Source organism: Hibiscus syriacus, unplaced genomic scaffold, assembly GCF_006381635.1.
Source record: "Hibiscus syriacus cultivar Baekdansim isolate YM2019G1 unplaced genomic scaffold, ASM638163v2 tig00110391_pilon, whole genome shotgun sequence".
NCBI classification, from domain to species: Eukaryota; Viridiplantae; Streptophyta; class Magnoliopsida; order Malvales; family Malvaceae; genus Hibiscus; species Hibiscus syriacus.
The window spans coordinates 620,516-641,301 of record NW_024062719.1 but is presented as its reverse complement, the minus strand read 5'-3'; the positions used below and the strand labels follow the sequence as shown (position 1 = coordinate 641,301).

General features: G+C 37.6%; 3 protein-coding genes and 1 pseudogene across 3 annotated transcripts; 1 reads left to right on the top strand and 3 right to left on the bottom strand.

Annotated features, from left to right (window-relative positions):
* The first annotated feature begins 4,637 nt into the window (after positions 1–4,637).
* Positions 4,638–7,056, top strand: LOC120123211 (squalene monooxygenase SE1-like). The gene is made up of 8 exons (XM_039142146.1): positions 4,638–4,947; positions 5,106–5,217; positions 5,295–5,469; positions 5,553–5,721; positions 5,802–6,020; positions 6,123–6,398; positions 6,481–6,759; positions 6,848–7,056. The coding sequence occupies exons 1-8, from the start codon at positions 4,723–4,725 to the stop codon at positions 6,950–6,952; spliced, it is 1,560 nt and encodes a 519-aa protein (XP_038998077.1). The 5' UTR covers positions 4,638–4,722; the 3' UTR covers positions 6,953–7,056.
* Positions 7,057–7,355: 299 nt separating this feature from the next.
* LOC120123219 lies at positions 7,356–10,960 on the bottom strand (annotated as a pseudogene).
* Positions 10,961–11,422: 462 nt separating this feature from the next.
* LOC120123183 (DUF21 domain-containing protein At4g33700-like) lies at positions 11,423–12,941 on the bottom strand. The gene is made up of 5 exons (XM_039142129.1): positions 12,811–12,941; positions 12,348–12,354; positions 12,055–12,138; positions 11,585–11,967; positions 11,423–11,489 (listed from the first exon to the last, which is right to left on the bottom strand). The coding sequence occupies exons 1-5, from the start codon at positions 12,939–12,941 to the stop codon at positions 11,423–11,425; spliced, it is 672 nt and encodes a 223-aa protein (XP_038998060.1).
* A 5,609-nt stretch (positions 12,942–18,550) lies between these two features.
* LOC120123228 lies at positions 18,551–20,510 on the bottom strand. The gene is made up of 2 exons (XM_039142156.1): positions 19,584–20,510; positions 18,551–19,500 (listed from the first exon to the last, which is right to left on the bottom strand). Exons 1-2 carry the CDS (start codon positions 20,204–20,206, stop codon positions 18,741–18,743), a joined length of 1,383 nt encoding a protein of 460 aa, XP_038998087.1. The 5' UTR covers positions 20,207–20,510; the 3' UTR covers positions 18,551–18,740.
* Positions 20,511–20,786: the final 276 nt, after the last annotated feature.

The following is a 20,786-nucleotide window of genomic DNA, read 5'->3' as shown; positions in this document are numbered from 1 at the left end:
TTCATACATTTAGAATAATGCATCCCTAAAGTTTGGGGGAGGTATTGTTCATACTTAGTTATTTGCATTGATAATATTTAGTATATAAATTTTTTTGGTGTGACATTAGTTAGGATCAAGTTAGTTACTTGGAATACGTTGATGATGTCTGATGATGAAAAAAATATTGCCTAGGCCAGAATTATTGTACATGGCAGTTGAAGAGGATAGAACCAACCTTAGGACTTGATTCTTTATGATTCTTTTAACATGATTGTATGTTTTCTATGCTTAAGGTACTTAGAAATTTTTTAGGATAGAACTTTTACACACAGTGACATCAAATGATTGAAAAGATTAAGTTGAGCTCCTTGTTTTATGAATTACAAATAAATGCCTCGGCATAACTGTATAGGGACACTCCTCTATGCATCGGCATTACCTGGAACTATTACTTAAATAAATGGTAGCCTTGGCATATGAGTGAATGAAAGCACTCACATGATGACTCTGCCTGACTAGCTTGGGGGTGAAAGGTATGCTCCCTTTCACCTAGAGTGTGGGACGATATGTGTGATGGGTTGACTCCCCTCGAAGCAGTATTAAAAAAAAGAAAGAAAAAATCTAAAACTAGGTATTGAATAAACAAGAGTGAAGTTGTTCTTAATGAATAATTTTATGCCTTGGCAAAACAAAAGAACTTACTTAGGATTTTTCTAAATTCGTTAAACATAGACTAGATACAATCACACACACACTGACAAATGATCATGACCTAGGGAAAGGTACTTGACTTCTCAGTAAACCACTTGATTGTCCTGATTTAGACTTTGCCATAACATTTCATTTTTCTATTGTTCATTATCCATTACTTTAGGATAAGTAATAGCTTAAGTTTGGGGGTGTGATAACTCCGTAAATAGACTATATTTTAGGTTTTTTTTACTTAAGTTATTGATTGTCTAAAAGTCATTGACATAGAATTTTAGTTGCATATAGTTGCATTTAGGACATATTTTCATGTGGTGGATAAGTTTTACCAAGGCAAATTTTATTTGATTAAACTGATTCTGCTGATGAGAAAGGTTGTTTGTTGATTGTGATGATGCAGGAAATGACTGGGGAAGAATTTATTTGCCAAGACAAATTAATTTGTTAGGTCTAGTGGAACAGAAGACGAGAGTAAGGAACAAATTTTCTTGCCAATACAAGTTTTATCTCGCCAGTCTGACGCAATACGAGACAAAATTGCTGACGTCACATGGCCATCTGTCTAATCTACCTCACGTGCAATCATGCCCTCATCAAGGAACTTGAGACCACCACAAACATCTATGTTATTCACAAAAAGGGTTTAACTTCATTGGTACTTAGGGAATTGCCAAGGGCACTAAACCCTAAAAATTCCCACTATATTCATAAGGTGTTCAGAATCGTATAGAGAAAATACCTAAGGCTTGGAAAAAGGCGACCGTGACGTACGCTTTTCCACTGTTCCCCACTCGTCCGTCCTTGGTTCCCTCCATAGCCAGGCTTCGCCGAGGCAGTGGCTAAGCCCTCGAGAGAGGCTAATGCGCTAGAGCAGTCTTGGTGGTGGTCTGACGTCATGGAAGAGCTATGTTTTGGGAGTTTTCCCCTTGTTCTTCACGTTTTATTTTTCTAAGGGCTTGTACTTAATGGATATTTTTTTGATGATATTTACCACACCATGAATTATTTTATTTGGTGTTGGATGATGCTTTGATGATACTTTATTCAATTGTTAAATAATAATTAAGTTTGTTTATGCTAAGTGTTGTTTTGTTCACTGTTTTAATATTTTGCCTTGGCACTATAAGAGCTTTTGAGAGATTGTCTGGTGCCACAACAAAACATTCCTAGTCTTTGTAAGAGCTTTTAAGAGATTGTCATTTTTCTAGGATTTGATACCTAATATCGAGAGAGTTAGGTTAGATATAAGTGAACAAGGGAACTAATCTGAGATGGTGAGGTTCTAATCTGTCTTAAATATAAGGAAAGGGTTTCATTCGACTAAAAAAGGTAAATACTTGAATTAGATAAGAGAAAAGCTACAATGTACACTGAGGGGTATTGTCTCGGCAATAGTTTGACAAACCAAGGGTTGTAGTTCACACTGAGTAGTATTGTCGTTGCAAAAGTTCTAGAATACTTTAGTAAATCCTGTCAGGCAACATAGCATAACAAACTAAATCATCCTAAACATAGAATAATTTCTCGCCATAGCAAATCCAACCCAAGTGCTCTGTTAGAAGTTTGATTGTGTGAGGTTGCCATTTATTTACAGAGTTTTGATAACTTTAGCCTTGACAACTTTTATTTGATTACCTTTGTATGTTTTTCTTGCCTCGACAAAATTTTTCTGCTCACTTCACTTTACAATTTTTCTTGCATCGGCCAAACTTTTTTTCCATCTGTTCATACCATTTGCCACTGCATATTTTCCTTTTTTATATCATTAGACTTAGATACTTAGGATTAGTTAATGACACATATTCCTAGCTGTAGAAATCTTTTAAAAGCCCTCAAATCCTTGTGGAGATTATACTCACTCACAACTTTATTACTTGCATCGATTGTGTATACTTGCATAAATCTGCGTGCCACAACACACAAGATCAAATATACCAAAAGTATCTTCAATCAAGGATGTATACGGATAGTTGGGATCAAATACCGTTACAAGAGATATCTGATATCTGATACGATGAATATGTTAGATTCAGTACTAATAAAAAGTATGTGGTTTCAAGAACGTCAGTGAACTGGGAATAGATAAGTCGTTCCACTACTTCAAGGTTTTTGGGAGAAGTACGATAAGACCATTAGGAGTGTTGTTACCCAGTAATGAACCCGAGTCAGTTATAGGGCCAACTAGGTGATTCAGTCAGTGAACAACAAGCATAATCGGCAGAAAATCGTGAAACGCTTAGAATATTTAGATATATCCAAGTCATTACAATATGCACTTTAGTCGCTAGTTGAACATGTTATTGATTCTATGTGACCCAGACATGTTTCGAGTACTCAAGAGGAGTAGACTAGCTAGGCAAACAAGGTTTCGATATCGTGTAACCCGGACCTAGCCTAAGGTATTTGGAGGTGTCGATGCTATGTGACCAAACCTCGCCTGAGATACTTGGGAGATGCTGATGTTGTGTGACCCAGTCCTACCCAATGTACCTCTATTAAGAAAATAGAGGTGTGAGTTCCGTAATGCTATATGACCCTGAGCTACACCATGATGCTTACTTATTGTTAAGTGATGGTGCCGACATCTTTGTGATACTGGGTACCATCATTGTGTTTGGCATGGTGATGCATTATAGGACGATAATGAGGTTAGAGACTTAGTACTTGTATACTCATGACGGGACCCTTAGCGAAGACTATGGGAAGCATGAGACGTAGATTCGAGGGATAGAACTGGAGGATTTTACGTGGGTAGCACTGATTGGAATCATGCTTGTACCTACTGCTTAGTACAATGTCTCTAGCATGCTTTAGTTTATGAAATTCTTTTGCTGCTCTAGATTAGCGATTATACTGCTGAGCTTTGTATGCTCAGCCTTCGGATGTTTTTCGTTGGCGGGTCTGTAACTTGAGCAATTCGTAGAGCACTATCACCGCAGGACTTCCAGCATCTCCGATATAGTATTGCACTGTAGCTTTAGTGGGTCTGTGTATTCATAGAACCTTACTTATGTATTTAAGTTGTAAGTTTCAAGATGTATTATTTTGATTTAAATCATGTGTCACGGAGCTTCGGTTTTGTAAAATATTTTATAACAGTTGTTTATGTTTTATTATGATATCATTCGTACATTTGAAAAGAAAATGAACATGTTTTATGGATCAGAGGTTGCCTCGGCAGCCCAGTGTGACACTTTAGGCCCAATCAGGTTTAGGGTGTTACATAAGTAACATGGACCAATTTTGTAGTTATACCAAAATATATTTAACTGTCACATCACCTATTCTATTAATTGTTAACGAGATGTGGTTTGATTGAGATATTTAAATAGTTTGATGATCTGTTTAATTAAATAGACATATCAGTGATAATAGTTTGGTGATCACTAGTATAGTTTACCCTATAATATATGTTTCACTTTCATAAAAAGAGTACACGTAGTTAATTAATTAGCTTTAAGTTAATTAAAGCCAGTTGAATATCTACCGTTTTACTTTACAATCAATATGATATTTTATCTTTTTTAAATTACTTTAGTCTTTAAAATTTTATTTTATGTTTAAAATTTTATTTTATGTTAAAATAATTTATGATTAATGAAAATCATTTATTGACCAAAGAGTACTCATAATATGCATCTTATATGTTTAAGTGTTTTATGTATACGTTATTTATGACATTAAATCTCAGGCATTGATAAACTACAGGGACTGTTAACATATTTTGACCAAAACTAGAAATCAAACTTCAAATGAGCGCAAAAGAGTCCAAGAATAATGAAGTGAAGCTAATGACAAAATTATGAACCTTTACCAGAATCATTAAACTATGGATGCCTACCAAACTGAATTTAAGAGGTCTCAAAGTTTGGCAGTAATGGCGTTCTAAAATCATAATAAAAACAGAAAACAGAACCTTTCAGGAACTTAAAACACAAATCCTCTTCATTATATATAAACTACCCTAAGCTGCCTTATTTCCCAAGCCAGTCATTCACCCATTGTTCTTTCTTCTCCTCTGATCTTCATATTATGGCTTACCAGTATGTAGTTGCAGTGATAGTTTCTTTACTGGGGTTTGCTTTTTTGTACAAGAGAATAACCAGAAGCAAGGAAAAAGCTTCTTCTTCTGTGTTTGGCGAGGAAAACTGTGTAGAGTTAACCGGAAATTTGGAGGTTGATGCCGGGAATACGACCGACGTTATCATAGTCGGCGCCGGAGTTGCCGGTGCTGCTCTTGCTTATACACTTGGAAAGGTCCCTGCATCACTTATGTTCCCTTGATTACATCTTTTCTTTTATAAAACTTTCGATGATGGCATTGATGTACGAATATATTTTACATATTTTCTCTGTATTTTCTATGGGTAATATGTCTTTTTTTCGATGATAGCATGTGTTTTTTTCTGATTCAGGACGGACGGCGAGTGCGTGTGATCGAGAGGGACTTGAATGAGCCTGACAGGATCGTTGGTGAGCTTCTGCAACCAGGGGGATATCTTAAGTTGATTGAATTGGGACTTGAAGGTATCCAAAGACACTTGTTCATCTGATCCATGTTTTGTTTTTTAAGGTTTTTTGACATTGTTTTCTTGTTCTTTCAGATTGTGTAGAACAGATTGATGCTCAACGAGTTTACGGTTACGCTTTGTTCAAAGACGGAAAGAACACGAAGTTGTCGTATCCACTCGAAAACTTTCGATCAGATGTTGCAGGAAGAAGCTTTCATAATGGACGTTTCATCCAAAGGATGCGGCACAAAGCTGCTAATCTTCCCAAGTAATGATGTTCTGTTACTTCTGTTGTGTATGTTGTTATCTGAACCTCTTATTTTTCGTAAAGTATTCGTTTCCATTTCACAGTGTAAGTCTAGAACAAGGATCGGTCACATCTCTGTTAGAAGAAAAAGGGACCATCAAAGGAATTCAGTACAAAACCAAGGGTGGTGAAGAGTTCACAGCCTATGCTCCCCTTACTATTGTATGCGACGGCGGTTTCTCGAATCTGCGGCGTGTTCTTTGCAACCCTAAGGTGAGGAATCTCTCACTAGGATCTTGTGTTAAGGAACGGTGTCTGGTTGACGACATAAAGATGTTTGTTTTTCGATTTAGGTCGATGTCCCTTCGTGTTTTGTTGGTTTGATTCTGGAGAACTGTGAGCTTCCACATGCGAATCATGGACATGTTATATTGGCAGACCCTTCACCTATCTTGTTTTATCCTATTAGCAGCACAGAGGTTCGTTGCTTGGTTGACGTACCTGGCCAAAAAGTACCGTCCGTTTCGAACGGTGAGATGGCACATTACTTGAAAACTACAGTGGCGCCTCAGGTACTTGAGTCTCTCGCTTATCGCTTAAGTTTATCTGTTACGAGCCGATTCATACCGTTTGATTCTGGTCTAACTTCTAACCAAGTGAATTATGCATATCAGATACCTCCTGAACTGTACACTGCTTTTATCACAGCAGTCAATAAGGGGAACATAAGAAGCATGACAAATAGAAGCATGCCTGCAACTCCGCTGCCGACTCCCGGTGCACTTTTAATGGGGGACGCGTTCAATATGCGACATCCTTTGACCGGAGGAGGGATGACTGTTGCACTATCTGATATTGTTCTCCTAAGAGATCTTCTAAGACCACTCCACAATCTTCATGATGCATCTGCACTTGGCAGATATCTCGAATCTTTTTATACCTTGCGGAAGGTAAGCTTCAATTGCATTCAAAGAAGTAAACGCTTAATTCCGAAATCTAAAGACACATTCTGAAGGATTTTATGATCTGCAGCCAGTGGCATCTACTATAAATACATTGGCTGGTGCCCTATACAAGGTCTTTAGTGTCTCACCTGATGCAGCAATGGAGGAGATGCGGGAAGCATGTTTCGACTATTTGAGCCTCGGAGGGTCGTTTTCAACCGGACCTATATCCCTACTCTCTGGTCTAAATCCACATCCCATAAGCCTAGTGATACATTTCTTTTCCGTGGCAATATATGGTGTTGGCCGTTTGTTACTTCCATTTCCTTCCCCGGCACGCATATGGACGGGGGTTCGACTGATTTCGGTCTGTATCTGATCTTCTAAACCTCATCGTCTTATATGATCTCGTGTTTCGTTTCCTTTACCGACTGTGTTTTCGTTTATATTTCCAGGGTGCATCAGGCATTATTTTCCCTATTATCAGGGCAGAAGGAATTAGACAAATGTTTTTCCCTGCAACTGTGCCAGCATATTACAGAGCTCCTCCAGTTGATTAAATAGAGGGAACTATGAAAATTTAAGAACAAACCAATTGTTTCTAAGAGCAAAAGAATTTGTATTTGCAGTTTCATTTTCCTCACTACCAAACACAGTTGGATAACCTGCCACATTATTTTATTACTTTTCTAGCAAAGAAACAAGAACAGACGTGCAATAGGAATCATGTTAGCTGGTTTTATTTCAGAGAATTCCCATATCATATCACAGTTGGAATCACCAATATTGTGAACCAAGACTAGCAAGTTTCCGATTTCAACTACAGCATCCTGCTTTGCATTTCATGTACTCGAACATCATTTTATGGAAAAAAAGGTATCTGATAAACACGGTTAGACGACTAAACAGACGAATGGTCTTTATGATTGAACAAGAAACTAAATCTAGAAATTCCTACAAAATGCAAGCACTGATTTATATATCTGAAAAACCAGATTCAGTGAATGTTACAGGGAAAATGCTCCTCATTCTTGGCATAGAATCCGATACGATATTATGAGTAATGTTACTAACAGAACATAGAATAAATCATAAACCAGATGGCATTTCATCTCAGGACTAAAATCGAGGCAACGGATCAAATGCTATTTGATTCAATTGTAAAGCTGCTTGAATCTTCTGCAGGCTTCCAAGACATTCTCCCTGTGACCAAATGCGCTGACCCTAATGAAACCTTCACCGCCAGGTCCAAATCCACTTCCAGGAGTAGTGACAATGTGGGTCTTCTCGAGTATCTCGCTGAACACATCCCACGAGTTGCGGCCAGGGAAGTGGACCCACACATATGGTGCATTCTGTCCTCCATACACTTCAAACCCAATCGAGTTAAATGTCTCTACTATAATTTTGGTATTTTCTTTGTAAAAACCAATCACCTCTTGCATTGCCTGCCGAGAAACGAAAATCTAAAATGAGGATGCTAGCATTCACAAAATATGTTTTAACAATAAAGCCAAGGCAAGGACACTAACCTCAAGCCCTTCAGGTGAAAGGCAAGCCAAGCCACCAGCTTGGGAAAATATTAGACGCGCCATTAAAGCAAGTGCAAACAATACGGTTGAAGTCTTTGGCAACAGGAAAACCATCTAAGAACAGAAGCTGTTTTGGAACAACAGTCCGACCAAGACGAAATCCAGTAAATCCAGCATACTTACTAAAGGAAGCTGTTTCAATTGCAACCTAAAATACTGATAAGGAAATTTACACGTCAAACATATAGTCAAGTCCAGAATTACCACACTAGATAACAAGCACGGTAAGAAAACATTCCTAACCCCAGAGTTACCTCTTTTGCTCCAGGAATTTCAAAGATAGAACGTGGGTTTTCATCTGACATATACAGGCATAAGCAGAATCATATACTATGATAGACCCGTTGTCCTTTTCAAACTGAACCAATCGAGTCAATTGCTCTCTTGTGGCAGCAGCTCCAGTAGGATTGTTTGGCGAACAGAAGAATATGATATCGGTTCTGGCAACATTGGATAAATCAGGAAAGAATCCATTCTCTGGCGTACATCTCATATACTCGATATTTGTAAATCTCTCAACATCCTTTTGAAAGTGCCCAGTCTGGCCCATGATAACACTGGAATCTACATAAGCTTGCACAGAATAGCAAAACTTAGAAAGACAGAAACTCGTCTTGTAAGAGACCCAGCCACCCAGGCCTGACATAACAAGTGCAAACATGAAAAGATGCCTTGTCTGAATAAAGAGTGTGACAGGAATATCTATATCAGAATTTCACAAATTCACCTTCCTTTCAAATAAACAAATTAAAAGTTTGTTCAAATAAACACCAGAGGACCACCAGACCAACCAAAAATGATAGTTTGACATATGAATATGATAAATTGAAAAAGATTGTCACAATAAAACAACAACGAAATGTTACAGCCTTACCGGGTATGATGGATCTTGCACTGCCATTGTAACATTAGATCCAAAAACAAACATGCCTAGGGTGAAATCAAAACCGACAAGATCAAGTTTAAATCAGTCATCAACTAAGGTAAAGTACTTCCAAAGAATAATTAAATCAAACCTGAAGGCGAGCTGTATCACATTTAGCACCATCTGAGACAAATATATCCTCCTCCTCGATGCCAAGGTTTCCATAAAATGTTGAAGCGAGAGCAACTCTCAATGCCTGCAGAAATTAACATTAAAGTTGTGAGTTGAAACTTAGTATTCACATCTAGCATTACAAAATTTGGGCCTTTAGTTTGAAGTTGGCAAATGACCCTCCAAAAAAGTACAATTTATGTATCTACTACTAAAAGAACTAAACTACAACATTATTAGCGAGCTTCATTTTTTAAGTCAGGAATAATTATACTAAACACTCAAAACGACATACTTTTTCACCTTGCTCAGCTCCATAACCACTGTAACCCTCCAGCGTAGACAATGCATGAGATCTCTGCCAAATAGAAAATAATACAAATGGATATCAGCTTAATCTCTTATACACTCGTCCATTGATTCAGGCACTACTTGGAAACATAAATTCTTTGCTCCAAAGTTCCTATTACATATGCTTGAATAGATATCGATGATGGTAGCGAGAAATATTGGCAAGAAATAGAGATTCAACCCTTAAAAAGTGCAAAAACAAGGAACAATTACCTTAGCCATTGCAGAAGTAATAACATCTGGAATAGGTTCAGTAGTATCACCAATTCCAAGGCTAATCACTTGTGCGTTCGGGTACTTTAGCAAGTGTGCAGCCCTTCTTCTAGCAGCCTGTTATGATAAACATTAAATAGAACAACTCTCAACAGCAAACAAATAAGCCTTCTTATTTAAAAAGAAACGAATAAAATCAAAACAAAGCATTTTTGGAAACGGAACATGAAAAACATAAATGTACTCGAGGGAAAACTCTATTCACAACACCAATGGCCAGGGTTTTAAATAGCATTCGCGGTTGCGTAGCGTTTATCACGGTTGCGGATATAACGGATGCTATTGCGGTCATTGTGGATATCGCGATCGTGAATTTTTTTTCGAATGAGCTGATTTTTTTTTAATAAAAAAACCTTTTTTTAAAAAAATAAAATAACGGAATAATAGCGGAATAGCGGTCCGCTATTGCCGTGATTGGCCGCGATCCGTTAAATTGCGGCCGCGATCCACAACTATTGGTGTGATCCCACTTCACACCATTATTTTCCGCAATAGCGGTTTCAGACACCGCCGCGACCGTGATATAACGGCCGAGACACCGCTATTCAGCCGCTATTTGAAACCCTGCCAACGGCAACAAAGAAAAGGACTAGACTAATGAGAAGTACCACAGACCTCTGGAAACAGGTAACCAGCTTGAAGCTTGGCTATGTTCGCATTGCAAGAAACCTTTGTTTTGTAAGCTTCAAAACAAATAGCTCCATTTAGTCATATTCAATTTAGAAGTAATTACAGAAAATATAAATGTCATCACCAAGTCATTTCTGCTGCTAATGAAATGTTGTTCTTAGTGTCATTACCAGCTCAACTACTCAGCGTTAGCTTTGAAGCAACAAATTTCAAGTTTCTACATGCCCAAAAAAATTGCAATAATAATTAAAAAATAGAATAAGAATAATCACCAGTCTGTTGTTCTTGAGGAGTGGTTATACATTTAACTATACGAAGGCTTTGCAGTGGAACTGAAACATTCTGGGTTCTGCTGCATTACCCCAAAAAGAAGAAAAAACCCAATAAAATACAACAATTTAAATGATAAAAAGAAAGAGAAGCTGCATTTTGTATTCTCAAAAACCAAACGGAAACAAGAAAATCAAAAGTAGAACATTAAAAAAAGAGTACCTTGAATTGAAACTGGTTGGAGCCAAGAAAGCAGAGGAAGACGAAGAAATCATTGAAGTTGATAGGTTGTTCATCAGAGACATCTTTCAGATTTCCACCCCTTTTTTCCCTCCAAAAATACTGGAAAAAGCTGCTTCTTTTTTATGCGGCCAGAACTAAAAAAAAAACGTGACGGCTTTTCGGTTCTAAGCCGAACCAAAGATTATTAAAACCCTAACCGCCTTGCCCTGGCATTCGCGCCTCCAGTCAATGTAGTCTATCACTCAGTCACCTTGCGGGACCCTATTTCTTTGTATTGCTATTATCCCACCCGGCACGCACCCTATCCTTGATGTAAAAATGGGTCGTTCCTTGTTCTATGATGAAATTTAGCTTTTGAAACAACGAATTTGTTAATTTACAGACACAGATTTGATTACTAATGAAATCCTTTCAGTTTGCTGCGTGTATGATTGACGAGGACGTAACTTCAGGTTTTAAAATAACCATACATTTATAAATGGATTGCTTGTTTTTGTCATACCTACAAAAATATAGTTCCCTTCACTCGACTGCCTAATGCATTTCGCATGCAACTCATTCAGCATCAATTGTGCCTACAATTCTACGTGCCAAACAAAGAATCGTAAATAATCACTCACTAACGCAGAGAAGGTTCACAACAAGGCAAGGCGATTATCATGAGTCCTTGTAATGATGGTCCGTCTCGTCGAAGATCTCCTCCTGGACAAGGTCACATATAAGGCAAATGTGTGAGAAATGGTTGGCAAAAATGAAAATAAAAAAGCATACTAACATTAGTAATAGGTATTTGGTACCTGTAAAAAAGCTCTTCAATGACATCTTCAATAGTTATTATGGCAACAGACCCTTCTTCTTCGGGGAGTGTTGGGGGTGGGTTGCCATTTAGATGTAGGATTTCTGAATCCATATCCTTTGACCACTTCCTGCTCCGAGGACCACTTTTAAAAGAATTAGGTGTAGCAGGAAAGCTCTTCCACTTTTTCAGTGAACGTTTACGTCGTAAAGCATTATCTTGTGGCTGTTTCTCACCATCAATGTCGACCTTCACTTCTGGCAAAGGGCCTATTTTAAGAGAGAAACAAACGGATAAAGAAAAAAGTATTAAGCAATAAATATCAAAATGGCAGGCAGGCATAAATAGAGGGTGTGGAATTGGGTTCTGTTGTTGTTGTTGTTGCTGCTCAACCAATGAGTGTGGTGTGGACAGTGAATTATTTGCAGAGAAACAAATACGAGTTTTCCTTTTCTTTTAGAGTTGATTTACTATAAGATACCTCGGAATCCTTCGTATAGTGACACTCTTCACAGGCAATTCATCTACAGGGTGAACAGTCAATAAATTCTTGACCTGTAAGATTAAAAGATAAACGGTGTTTAATAAAAACTCAATTAACACCCAAAAACCTTTTAACGTAAAAACCTAAGGATTTCGGAAAGGGCAAAAAAGTAAGAAAATACCACCAGAAAATAAGCATTTGAGGGGAAATCTATAGAGAAATGGGGTACAAAGGTGGTGGGATGCATTAATGATTCATGCAAAATTTAGCAGAGGCTAACCGAAAGCCTGTCATTTCATATAGCATAATCCAGTTAGAAATTTCATGTTAAAGGGAGCAGTTTGAAGGAGAGTGAAAAGATAAGTAGGAAACAATTACATGATAACACTCAGCAAACTGTAAATGATATTAGTTTTAGACGAAGAAAAATGATTACCAGAATAAGTCTGATAATGTTTGTAGCAGGGTTTTAAAAAACGGTCCGCGACCGCGATATAGCGGTTTCGTCGCCGTCCGAGTTACCCGCGACGGCCGCAATCAAAGTAAATCCGAAATAATCGAAAACGCGACCGCGATTTGAAACCCTGGTTTGTAGGGTTCTCATAATAAACTGGAACTGCTATGCCTTTTCTCCAAAATTAAACTCATAAATTCCCTATCCACAGCAAGCATTTAAGGGCAGTTTATAACATCTAATACAAGTTGAAACAGAAATGTGAATGCCATCTTTCTTGATAATTTACAGAAAATCATAGCTGTCAAGCTTGGCATTATTATCAATTGAAAATGTTTCAGATATTGGAGTCATGGCATCTTTAGCTTCTTTCTCAGTGAGCTCAAGTGCTCCAGTTATAATTGTTGTCTCATCATGCATCAGTTCTCCACCTTTTCCAGCCTAATAGAGGTCCAACAGAAGGATTGAAGGGGGGCAAAGTATAACTTTTCTAAAAGGGGGAGCAATTTCATAATTATCCCATAAATATTAAAATTATATATAATAATTAAAGGTAAAAAATAATTTTTTGGCTGGTGATAGGGAGGCAGACGAAGCGAGAGAGGTGCATTACAAGGCTGATGATGCGTCCAGTGCAGTGTCCCACGACACACAAATTGTTAACTCAGAATCTGATAAATTAGAAACGGAAAATTCTAGTGAAAACTTAACAAGGAATGTTTTGGAGCAGGAAAGCAAAGCCAATGCTACCGAAAGCCAACGGTGATGAAAACAAGTCTGAAGCTAAGGATGATGAAGGTAAACACATTGAAGGTGGTAGTTCCCCTAATAATGATGAAAACAAGTCAGAAGTGAAGGATGAAGGTAAACACTCCGAAAGTGATAATTCCTTGAATGTCTCTCTTCCAAACAAAACAAACACAACTGACTTTGTTGACCAAGCAAGCAGTAACTCTGCAGAAGCTAGTAAAGAAACCAGCAACATGGATTCAAAAGCGAACACAGAAATGCCAGGTTCACTGCAGAATGGGACTTCTGCTCAAGGTACAACAGAAGATGACATGGTTACTGAAGAAAAATATAAAGAGAGAGCCAGTGAGACGACTTCAAATGGTCAGCACTCAGCAGTCTGGTTCCAATACAGTTGATGCAAGCAAAATTGAAATGGTAGATTCGATCACCACAGAATCATGGAACTCAACCAATACAGAGTCTGGCATGTCAGATGATAACCCCCGGATAAAAGCAACAGCCGAAGGGCACAATTCCAAGTCTTCCACGACTAAGGAGAACACAGATTCAACTCAGAATGAGAAAGAAGAAGGTGACGATGAAGCAAGGGGAGAAAATGAAAGCTCAGACACTTCCATCTCTAACGAGACTGGATGGAGGTCACAATGACCCCATTGATTCGACCGACAATTCACTTTCCCAAGAAGAGAAAGATGCTGCTGTGGATCTTAACACATTAGCAGATATTACAACAGAAGGGAGCAACAATGAAGATATTGTCGCTGAATGAAAATCTGATTTGTATGTCTGTTGAGTTCTTGTGAAGTGCTTTAAAGCTGCTATGTTTGCTCTTTGTTTTGATACAAAGACGTTGTTTTTAGAGAATACGGTTTCAACCTGGAAGTCGAAATGTAGACTATATATGATGTTGATGCAGTCTGTATAATTTATGGCAAGTTCCTCACTTTCTTCAACTTCAATTTCCCTTTACTGACATGGTTTTTAATGCATGATCAAATCTTGTGAAAGTTCATGATAGCAACCCAGATCAGATTACTGGCCTGTGGGCTGTGGCCCGTGAATAATTGCTCAAAATAAATAAAAACTACAGTTCAATATCTGAAGTGGGATTTGAACCTCTCACGAGGACCAAAAATTAAGCTTGGCGCCTTAGACCACTAGGGCATCCTGACATTGTGTTAGCTGTCCAGCTCAAATATTTCTTCATAAATTAATATAGTATAGAAAGGGTAAACTACCAGTTTAGTACCTCAATTAGATCTCTTATTCTGTTTTGGTCATATAACTGTTTTCCCCCAAAATCATGCATAACATTATGTTTTTGTTTCATTTTAATCACCGACCGTTAAAAATTTAACATAACTGTTGACATGATATTTTTTTAAATGATGATGCAACATTATCTTATGGTGACTCGTCGACATTACCTTTAATTTTTAACGCCGAGACACTTAAAATGGTAACATTTGAAACATTAGGCACTTACATTGATCGAAAAAAATTTAGACAGCCAATTAAGGAAAGTGATATAGTTTAAACACTTTTATTTTTATATTAAGCCTATCATATATTAATAAGAATCTCTATTTTAAAAAAGATCTATTCCTTTCATATATAGTGATAGATCGAAGGAGGTGATTAGGATAACCGTCCCTGAAAATTTTAAATTCTTATACATTTTAGATATTTTCTTTGTATTTTTAAAAATAATTTATTTTTATCCCTTCAAATTTTATAAATGCTTCATCTAAATATTATAAGTTCACCTCTGAACATAAAATATTATATTTGTCCATCTATATATATATATGTGATTGTATCAGATCGTATCCGAATGTGAGATTTGTCAAGTTACAAGAATCCCTGAAATAAAAACACAGCCTCAAATGGTTAAAAGACAGGTTGGCCAGTGGCCAGTGGGGCTATAGGTACATTATGGACCATATTTGTTGATGACAGAAACGGGGTTGTGGGAGAGCTACAAATCGTAGTTCTGTGAAGGAGGTATAGAATAAAAAAATTCAAGAAGATGATAGAATAATAAGAGAAGTCGAGAGAATCCAAAATACTCTTTTCCAACTGTTTATATATAGATTGTTAATGTTTGTGTAACTTAGAGTGATAATGTCTTGCCCGTCTAGCTCAGTTGGGATCGAGTTCCACTGAGGATAATTCATAACGGAGGTCTTCCACGGAAACTGCTCTCAACCTGGCGTTAGGGGTAACCTACTATCCTACCTCCCCCTTACCCCATTACATATGGGAATAAGATCAACTAATTTTTGATAGACAAATGGTCGTCAATAATAAATTTGATTTAGACATGTCATGTTAGTCTATCATTAGTCATAACAAATGATCGTAGTTGATTGGAAAATATGGAGTTCCGAATACTTTTAAAAGCTTATGAGATCACAGAGATGCAGATGAGCTGTTTTCTGAGGAAGAAGAAACCGGCTATACATTGGGGTTTGGAGTATACGCCACGATGAAGCTTCTTTATGTTGACGTAACCGAGCCGATCGAATTGAGTCTAGCCCGAGTGAACACACCAACTTAAGGTTTAAATATTTTATCCAATAAAAGCTTGTTTTATTACTTGCTTCATCCGATATTCTTATCTGCATTTATTAATGTGAAAACGCCACTTGTGTATTAAAGTTGATGAACATTTCGTTGCAGGTTGATGAACAAAAATCAACAAATGATACCTAACCAGTAAATGATGCAATATTAACAAGATGAGACTATTGTTGCTAATTTAGGTATGTTTTGTTTCATCTTTCACCCAATTTCACCATGGATTTAGTCTTGAAAACATTACCTTTGTGTGCAGGGTTTGGCTATGATGAAAGTAGGTGTGCTGCTTTTATCATTATCCAACCTCTCTTTTCTATGGAACTACGAAAATGGGTTTACTTCAATTCAACACGTGCACATGTCCAACAAAAGGATATGGGGGTAAACTATATATTTGGTCACTCATTAATGCTGGCATTTATATTTTAATTATCGTTAAAAAATTAATAAAAATCATATTATATCTTAGCATAATGATAATATTAATCTTAAAACTTATGCATTCAATCAATTGAGTCTCAACTCAAAATAACCCATCAAATATTTAAACCAAACCTCAATTCTCCTACCCTCCGTTCTTTCCTTCTCTCTCTCTTTCTCCTCTGATTGTGTAACAATTTTAAACAAAAAAATAAATGAATATAGAATCAACTAAAAATTGTCAATAACTCATTCAAATAAATCATAACAAAATCCTCACCTTTGAAAGAGCATAAAAAATTACTAAATTTATTGACAATGATTTATTCTTATTATTTTCGTTGATCCCATATTTAATATTTTTTGAGTTTAGGGTTTAGGGTGTTGTCAACGAGGAAGAGAAGGGTTGTACTTATATAGACAGAAAGAGGATGAGAAAATTAAGGTTTGATCAGAGTTATTTTGAATTAAGACATAATTAATAGAATGTATAAATTTTAAGATTAAAATTATTTGGCTTTAAATGTTTCATTGTCCCCTAAATTATATTAGTTATACTTAATTATTTCTTAAAATATTTTCCAGAATATTTTACCCCTTTAATTATAAATCGTTATATCATTTATCCTAAAACATTAATACCCTTAAAAATAAATTTCACGAGTCAATCAGAATATGGACATCATCCTTTAATTTTTATTTTTTTTATCTAAATAAATAAAAATTAATTAATAAAATAAAATAAAAACACTGTCGAAATACCCTTCTTCCCCACCCACCCCCCAAAAAAAAAAAGTTTTTTTTTGGGGTTATGCCATTGCTCTGGAATGTAAAATGGAAGTGAGGATAAGCACCTAACCATTAAGGAGGAGAAGAGAGCAATGTAAAATAGAAATTAAAGTTAAATTTTCTTTTTCTTAATCAACACAAATCCATATTTCCCTCTATAACATCAGTTTGGTTCACGAGAAGCTTAGACAAAAACAAAGTCAAAAAGGAAGAAATTTCCAGAACCATTTTACAACGAATAACTTCAATCTCATAAAACCCATCATCAAGCTTAATCCTGTGTTCTTCTTCATCGTCATTATCTTCCCCTTGTTCTTCTCCTTTTTCCTCATCATCGTCATCCACTTCTTCTTCGTTTTCCCTCATTATCTTCCCCAAGTCATTCACCTTCAAGTATTTGCTCTGCAGTCCCTTCTTCCTCACCTTGTATTATTATCTTGTTCCACTCTCCTCCTTTCATTTCCCAAACAAATCCTCCAAACAATAATTACAAGAAAAAATTGAAATTATATTTTATTTTTTTCTTATCATGTTCATCGATTCTTTCGTTTTCGGCAGCTTAAGTAATTATGACATACATTAAAATAGAAAAAACTGGGGTTAAAAATCGAACCTCATGATCACAATCGACGAGCTGTTGTGGAAGAATACGAAGAGGAACTGTGTCAAGAAGAGGAGCTGAAGCCCATGAATGACCATACAGATCTTGATTCACAAACGAAGAAAACTTTCGGGCGAGATTTCAAAGAGATTGTTGGGAGTTTCTGGTCAGGCGCTTCAGTTTTCAGCAAGAAATTACAAAAATGGAGGCAGAAACAAAGCTTAAAAAGAGTAGAATGGGATGTGGGTCGGCGAAAATTGCCGATTACGGATTCAGAAGACGGTCATTTGATTATCCGAGTTATTCTTTCGATGAACTCACTGTTGTGAATTCCATCAATCAGGACGAAACCCTCCCCGGAGGATCGACTCAGAAAAGGGATGAAATGAAGGCTGATAAGTTCAGTTCTTGTAGGATGGCCTCAGACGAGGGATTAATTAAGTTACAGAGTGAAGAAGGGAAAAGAGTGAAGAGGGAATGAGGAAGAAGAGAGTCTGAAGAGGGGTATTTTAGGGCTATCATTTCTTTTATTTTTTAATTAATATTTATTATTTAGTTAAAGAAAATAAAAATGAAAGGTGATATGGTATGTTCTAATTGGTACGTGAATTTTATTTTCAACCGTGTTAACGTTTTTGAGCCAATAGAGTAACAATTTATAGTTAAAGTAAAATGTTTCGAAAAATATTTTAAGAGACAACTTAGTACAAATGATATAATTTATGGTATAATTCAGGGGACAACGAGAAATTTAAGCCAATATCAGAACACATTATTATTTTTTGTTAATTTTTTTATCTATAGTGACTAAAACATAAATGGAATGGAATGTTAAACCAAGAATGCAATTTATCCATATACAGTACAAACAAGGAAAAAATGAATAAATTTGAGTAATGACAAAAGGAATTTAAAATTGGAAAAAAAATATGATGCCTCGTCACTCCGCACCGTACAAAACTAATAGTTGAAAATCCAGCTCTGAGTTATCTGCCAAAACAAAGCACATAACACAACCACATCGGATCAGTTTCACCACAGGAACCAACCTAACAAAACGACAGAGCCCCACCACATTAAACGACAAACTTCTGAGTTTGCTGCCTCAGCTCTTTCCTAAGCTTTGTAGAGAAAGACAGACAGGCATCCATGCTTAGATCCATGGCCGCTGCCAATGCCACAAAAGCTGCTGCATCCTCCGTGCATGTCACGTGATTCACCCCTACTTCCACTTCCGGTTTACTGCACCTCCCCGCCCCTTCCACCGTCGACGACATCACGAACCCTCCCCACCGAAACGATTTCTGAGGCGATAGGGATGTCCAGGACCCGAAATCCGACCCTGAACCGGATCCCGGACTTGACCCCGACCCCAAGTCACCGCTGCTTGGTGGGGTTATCGATGGTGTTGTTGCTACGTTGCTTGTTGTTGTTGTCGTGTCCATGGTGAATTTCCCGCCGTGTTTGGTGCTGATGGTGGAAGCGGCGATCGTGGTGGTTGCGTTTGTGGCGGCTATATCGTCATCGAAGAGATTAAATCGGTATCCGAGGGCGTCGGTGAAACCTGGCTCACGCCAGGCTTCGAGACGACCCCATGGCTTCCAGGTTCCACATCCGGGACGGAGGATTAGCCATGCTCCTGGATTGGATCGAGTCACCCGATCCAGTCCAAGAGATGGCACGAACGGTGTCACCATTGATGCCATAGCTACGGGAGAGCCAGAGAGATTGTGGATTGTAATCGACCATCCTTTCCGTTCTTTGCAGAACTGATCTTTATCGGATTTCAAAGAAGCTAACCAATTTCTCGAAGTTTTTGATTCCGACAAAGATGATCTACAAAGACAGGACATACGCAGAATTTAAATTATAGAAGAAATTGAATTTTTCAAAACCAGTCCATTCTAAACAAAACTAACCTTGATCCCAAGTTTCGGTCGCTGGAGTTTCTGAAACCAAACTTGCAAGTAAAAACTGCCTGTTTAAGACTTCCTTGAACCTGGAAAACCTGAGGACTACACTCAGGCTCTCCACCGAACCGGAACACGAATCTGGGGTCCGGTTCGGTTCTAACAGTTAAACTCAACTGGGGAGACGATCCATCCTTGTTGCTTCTATTCCGGCCTATAGTAATCCATCCTTTGTGAACCACACACGGCCTGGATTCAGCTCCACGTAGATCCAATGGCACCGAGACCTTCCCCAACAACTTCTTATAAGGCAATCCACAAGTGCTCCCATCAGGACCAGCGTAAACCATGATCGAAACTTTACACGATGCCGAACCCTTTACGATTCTATCCATCTGAGACATATCAAGACTAAAACAAGCTGCCACCGATTTCTGCAAAAAGAAGAAGAATAATTGTTTCCGTCTTGTTGAGACGGGATCGTAGCCACCTGGTGAGGAAGTTGGTGAGTTTAATACTGCAAAATATGGAGAAGTAGAAGGGTGGATTCTGGAGAGTGAAGTATTTGTCGATGGTGGGAATTTCAGGGCAAAATTACCCACCAGGATCCTTACAAATGGGCAGGGATCCATTTAGGACTTTGGCTATTTTCTTCTTCTTCTCTGCAATGGAGGATAGGTTTCAAATAAAGGGGTTTGCACTTTGCAGGCTAAACGTAAGCAAAAAGGAAAGTTGAAGAGAATGAGAAAACAGGCTGTAACACTGGGATTCACCTTGTATTTCTGTGAACAGCTAAGCTACATAACACATTGCTTAGTCAAAAAGAAAGGTTAAAGCTTTAACAAATTAATGAGTGATTGAAGCGCAGATAAACATGACATTTGACAGTGGAGATGAACATACATGGGGAATGGATAGAGTTTGAGAGAGAGAGAAAAGGGTATATGAGCTGGTGCTCATATAATGCATGCGCACGTCAATACAATGAACAATATTTCCAGGCAGGAGATGGAGCGTCGATGTTCCAAAACTAGCCATTTCCTTTGTCCTTGTCCCCTTCCTATCTTTGTCGTTTATAGTTAATTGTATGATTAATTTACCTAAACAATAATTGAACAATATAGAGTAATGTAATCTAACAGAGGGGACCGTTCTATAGGGAGTGGGAAAGTGGCATGGGGTGTGGGGGCAGTGGCGGTTCCAAAACTGAAG